The sequence below is a fragment of the Ammospiza caudacuta genome, chromosome 7 (genome assembly GCF_027887145.1).
Source record: "Ammospiza caudacuta isolate bAmmCau1 chromosome 7, bAmmCau1.pri, whole genome shotgun sequence".
Lineage (NCBI taxonomy): Eukaryota > Metazoa > Chordata > Aves > Passeriformes > Passerellidae > Ammospiza > Ammospiza caudacuta.
In genome coordinates, this window is record NC_080599.1 from 21,279,446 (window position 1) to 21,285,445 (window position 6,000).

Below are 6,000 nucleotides of genomic sequence, written 5' to 3' on the forward strand. Positions count from 1 at the left end.
AGCAGGAAGGGTGGGGAGGAACCCTTGCACCAGTAGAGCTTCCAGGCAGCACTGGATAAAGCCCTTTTGGTGCTGCCTGCCAAAAGAACAGAAACCACTCCTGGTTTGTATTTCAAAGTCCTCATTTATTTCTGACATTGAATTTGGACCCATAGCTGAGCAACAAAGACAGAGAATAGTAACAGGAGGAATCTGAAGTGGAAAAAAACCTGGGATCCCTGCCCCTACCCCATCCTGTTTTTCCACCAGCTCCCAACCCTCTAATTCTCAGCTGCATCCCCTGTGTTTTCAGCCCTTCCAGACTCACCCATTTCCCTGTAGCCATGCCAGACCCAGGGTGTGTGTTGGCTGCAAGGCCAACCCTCATCTTGGCCATCTGCCTGCTCTGGAACTGCCTCCCCAGCTTTGGCGCCTCGTTAGCTCGCGACAGGTCACGCTTAATTTGCTTGTGACAAAGATGACAGTGGAGTGGCCTTCCTTCTACCACGAGGGTGACCCCCAGCAGTGTGTTACTCCCACCCTCTGGAGGTCATGGCACTGCCATGGTGGTGGAAAGCCTTTCTGTGTGCCAAGAGGTAGAGTTGGATGGCGGGAGCCGCCGTGGCCATGTGCTCTGTGCCTGCCAAGGGGATGGCATCCAGAGACCACGGGGCTGTCTGGCAGGGACCATGCTGGGACACATTAACTTCTCCTGGCTCCCAGCATGATGAGACCTAGCTGAGCAGATGCTCTAGTGGCAAAGAATGGGATTTATCAAGTTAGCCAAGATATTCTTCCAGTTACAGACCATGTTTCCAGGGAGGAGCACTGGCTAGATGGGAGGCAGGAGGAGCTGCAGACTATTAACCAGTGGGCTGGTAACTTTCATCTTCCCTCCTGCCTGCCCTTAATGTCAGAGGACATTAAAACCTGCTATCACTATTTGAAGAATGGACAGAGACTCTAAAAATGCTGTAGCCAGCCTGAGTCTCCAGGTAATGGAAATGCAATGTCTTTTTGGGCTGGAGGTGAGGGAGATGGTGCATAACATTTGCTCAGAAGTGTGTGTAAAACACAGGCTGGGGCAATGTGTTTGGTTACAAGGACCATCACCATGTTTTGTGATGTTTTGGCTCCATTCTTCAGAGAACTGCCAAGGCATGGGCAGGTCCAATGTGTACATCAGCCTGGTAAAGTGGATATTTGAGGCTGGTGCACTGTGTGCCTCTGTGCTGAGACCTACTTTTTCTGTGTGTGAGTGGGGAGGTCAACTCCAAATCCTTCTGTGAGCAGTGGGATGATTTCTGAATTGCAGTGGTGAAAATAAAATCCCACCATTCACGTTTCTGAGCAGTCCTACCCTATATTGCAAAGGCATGGCAAGGGTTTCCTGCCATTGCCTCCAACAGCATCTGCAGGGATCACTGCTGTCCCCATCCCTCCTCCCTGCCATGAATGGGAAGTGCTCAGCAGAGCAGTCCTGCACTGGTTGCTATGGAAGTGCCTGGGAATGATGGAGATGTCCCTTTAGTAATTTTTCACCTAATTTGATTTATGGAGGAAGAAGAAACTTTCCCACATTCATTTTTGCAGAAAGGCTGGCCAGCGTCACTGGCTGTCGTTGCCGGCTGCAGTGCCTGTGAACCCACGTTCACAACATGTTCAAGACACATTTGGGTCTTGCACCCTCTTCTTCCAGACACAAAAGCAGAGGGACCCCAACCACCTGAACATCATTCTCCAGTGGGAGTGCCCTGCAAATAAGACATGAGCCAGTGGGTTCTGCTGTTGCTGTCAAAAGCAAAATCCATCCTAAAGCCAACCTTCCTCTGGCTCTCGGAGCTGTTAGGGTGGGGCTTTGAAAGCTGAAGGTGACCAAAACTGGTTATTTAGGAATTCAATTCTTCCCATAAGTAAAATCTTGCCATATTCATGGGTCCAAGTTAAAATTGTTCCTAAGAAAGCTTGTGAAGAGTAGAAGAGGTGGGGGCTTTGGCCGCAGAAGGACTGGCCTGTGCCTGCTGGCGTGGGTGAGCTCTTTTGCGAGGAACTTTGCCTCCCCCGGCAGTGACCTAAATTCATGTCCTGAACTTCTTCAGCACGTGCAAAGACCGAAGCAGGTGGGAGACGGTGCCCTATCTTACACTTGAACAGAAAAGCAAACTGCTAGCGGCAGCTGACGCAGCACGAGGGGAGCAGGATGACCTGGATCTTCCCTTCTTCACTTCCCCATGGCTGAGGAGCGCTGCCATGCCCTGCTGGGCACTGGGATTCATGGGGATGGCAGCTGGCCCTGGATGATCAGCCCATTGCTCCGTGTGCCATCAACTCGGCTGGCTGCGTGGGGACACCGAAGGCCTCACTGGGCTCAGGGAGCCGGGGGTAATTAGATTAGGTTGTACTGTACATAGCCCTCGTTAGACAAGTCCCTTTGGGAGAGAGAGTAGATAATAATGACACTTATTATGGGTTCAGAGATGGCCGGTTCAGCGCTGCCCTTTGAGGTCTCACTCGCCTTCTGGCCTGGCCGTGCTGGGCGCCTCAGCAGGGCCGCGCTGGCCTCGGGCTGGGCTGCGGGCTCCTCTCCTCAAAACCAAGTGAAAAGCCCCTTCCCTGGAGCGGTGCCAGCCGGGGACACCCTGTGCTAGTGGCAATGGTGACTACACCTCCGTGCTGATGGCCCGCGGGTTCGGGAAGCTGTCGCGGAGGAGGCCGTGGCGGCTCACCGTGTAGCTTTGCAGGGAGGCCATGTTGAGGGGCCGCCCCATCTCCTTGTAGCACGCGGGGGCGTAGGCGACCCTCTCGCCGCCGTTGCGCACCATGTCGGCAGTCCGGATGTAAAAGGGAGAGCCGTAGGGGGAGCACGTCGGGCAGTAGGTGTGAGCCCCGTGCTGGTTGAGCTCGCCGGGCGGCAGCGCGGGGCTGCCCTGCCCGTCCACCATGCGGGAGCTGCAGGCGTTGCACATGACGAAGTGAGAGTGCGCGGGCAGGTCGGGCTCTTCCTCCTCCTCCTCCTCTTCCTCCTCCTCTTCCTCATCGGAGTCATTTTTCTTGCAGCAGTAATACTGCAGGAGAGGGAAGGGGCTGTGTGAGGGGAAAGGGAGCAGCCGGTGGGGCGGCCCTGCTGCATCCCCGCTGCCCTCATCCCCCTCTGCCTGAGGAACCCTCCGGGGCCTCTCGCTGACCTGCTCCATCATTCCTGCGTCCTGGGAAGCGGCAGAAGCCAGACAAAACCTGGATCTGAGCGTGCTGCAGGAGGCACCTACTGGGGAACTCATCCTCATCATCCCCCTGTGAGGTTTGCAAAGGGAAGGTATTTCATCCTGCCGGCTGCAAACTGCTCCAAGTAAGCGCTGTGCTTTTCATCACACGGGCATTGCTGCATGGCACAGACTTCACATTAACTTTTAAAGAGCAGGAGGTTGTAGCTAGCCGCTGTTGAAAGCCTCCTCGGTTAATTTACAAGGGGAAAAAAAAAATGATATAAAAATCTCCATCTGGTATTGCAAACCCAGCCAAGCCTGCACCTCAATTAGCAAGTGCTGCAGAGCCTCAAAAGCCTCAGGGCAGTACCCCCCACACCTAGGGGAGGGAAGGACATCACTGCAGCATCCCTCGGGGGATAGGAGGTTTCAACTCCCTGCCATCATAGGCAAAAAAAAAAAACCCAAAAAACATCCAGACCCTTTCTGCAGCAGCACCTTGGCTCGGGGAGCACATAATCCTAAAATATCCCGAGCAGGAAGGACAGAGTCCAACTCCTGGCCCTGCACAGGACAGCCCAAAAATCACACCATGTGCCTCAGAGCATTGTCCAAGTACTTCTTAAGCCCTGGGAGGCTTGGGGCTGTGACCAGTGCCCTGGGGAGCCCGTTCCAGTGCAAGGTGGGGGTGGCAAGGCAGAGGACACTCACCTGTAGCCTACAGTAGCAGAGCACAGCAATGATGCACAGTAGGATCACCGTCGCTAGGATTCCCCCGGTGATAACAACAGTTCCCGCTGTCATCCGACCGATTCTCCATCAAACTCTGCAAGGCAGGGACACAAAACTCACCTTCCCTGGTTTTGTCATCACATGATGGACGTGATGCCTGCAAGCCATCCCAAAATATTGCATCCTCATTCCCCAGGTGGAAAAACATCATCCAATATTATCATCCTCCTCCTCTTAATGAGAGGACACTGAGATGCAGCATCACATCCCCTCACTGTTATTGCTGCTCTGGCTTGGGGTCTTTGTCAAACACCCCTCAGCCCACTGGCAAAACCTCACCCTTACTGAGCCAAAAGGGATGATTTCCACCCTCCTGGCAGAAAATCCAGTTTCTGCTTCAAAATGCAGGAGCAAACCTGGACTTTTTGCCAGGCAAAGCCAAAGGGGAGCCTCTGAACTCCACAACAGTCTGAGCCCAAAAATGGCACCCTGGCTGCCTGGCAGGCACTTAGCAAGCAGCCCCCACACCATTCCCATGCCATGGCACCCAGGGGATACTCACGTTCAGTGACGGAGGCGTTGGACCTGCAAGAAGTGGAGGGAGAGGTTAGACATGGCCTGACAGCTCCCCTTGCACCTGCCTGCCTTTCCCCATTTCCCAAGAATTTGCCTTGATTTGGGATGTGCAGGAGGCCCTGCTTCACCCCCGTGTCATTTTCTCTAATTTGAAGCAGGGAAAGGAGGCATTTCCCAAGCCTTACAGGAACAGGGCACAGGCCTGGCTTAGTCAGCACTTGGCCTTTTCCACTTTAAAATTTATTACAAGGGAGGCGGATGCATCATTGCACTGATGCTTCAGGTGCCGCTGGGAAACGAAATCTCTCCTCCATCCCCTCCAGGAGCCCCAGCATCCCCCTCCACCCCACCCCAGGGACACTTACCCAGAAAAGGACAGGCAGGATGTCACAGTCACACTGGCCCCGGGCCGGATGGTGGGGTCAGGGAGCACCACATGGCCACAGGGACACTCAACAGCCCTGGGAGGGAGAACAAGGAGAAAAACTCCACTGTCAGCTCATCCTCCTTCCCAAAGGGGCTGCCCAGTGTCTCCCTCCCCACCAATGCCACCTCTGTCACCGCATTGGGGCTAAATAAATAGAGGTTTTTTTAAGGAGGCTGTCAGGAAAGGTGGGTGCTGCAAAGATGGGTAAAGCAAATTGCCAGGAAAGGATGATGCCATGCCCTAAATCTGCCATTTCATCAAAAACTGGGGACTTGTAGCAAGAAGTGCATGAAAAACGCCAATCACTTGTTTTTAACATTTTAAAAGCTTAATAGTAATAAAATTGTTATATAAATAGTAATATAATTGGAGTAATAAAAATTTGGACAATTAGGATTAGGACAATACAAGACAATAAAAACAAAGCATTCCAGACAGTCCGGGTACCTTTTCTGGGCAAAATAAGCCTGAAAAAGGACCCACATTAACAGAGGATTAACCCTTAAAAGCAACAGCCTGCTGCATATTCATACACTCATACATGATGCATAAATTCCATTCAAACACAGGATTCTGTCTGGGCAGTGTCAGCTTCTTCCTCTGAATCCTGACGGCGTCTCCAGGGTTGAGTGAGGCGGGAAGAACTCAATAAGTGAGCAATAAATTCTCTTTCTCTGAAAGATTTAAGTGTCCTGTGGCTGCTATCTCACTGTGAGTCCTCTCTTAAAAAAACTATCTTACATAGCATAGTTTCTATTTCAACATTATGTTATAACCTAAAACTATATTTAACATGCTACTAGAGAGAATTAATACAGCATCACTTTCCAACACAACACATATAATATTCATTTTAATATTTGCACAAAACCAATCATAAAACACACATTTTTCACAAGTGGGTGCAGCCATGGCCCCATCACCCCTGCTGATAGCAGCACAGCCACATTTCATTACTGGCCCCCGTGTCCCTCTGTGCCTCGTGCAGAGCAGGGATAATTGATAGGGCCCAAGTGCCAGCCCTTTGCAGCTGAGGAGATCTAATTACCCGCTCACCACGCGGCCCTAATTGACAGAGAGAGG

General features: G+C 52.1%; 1 protein-coding gene across 1 annotated transcript; it reads right to left on the reverse strand.

Moving 5' to 3' along the window:
• Nucleotides 1-2,639: 2,639 nt before the first annotated feature.
• FAM163A (family with sequence similarity 163 member A) lies at nucleotides 2,640-3,986 on the reverse strand. Its single transcript, XM_058808984.1, has 2 exons — nucleotides 3,894-3,986; nucleotides 2,640-3,044 (listed from the first exon to the last, which is right to left on the reverse strand). Exons 1-2 carry the CDS (start codon nucleotides 3,984-3,986, stop codon nucleotides 2,640-2,642), a joined length of 498 nt encoding a protein of 165 aa, XP_058664967.1.
• Nucleotides 3,987-6,000: the final 2,014 nt, after the last annotated feature.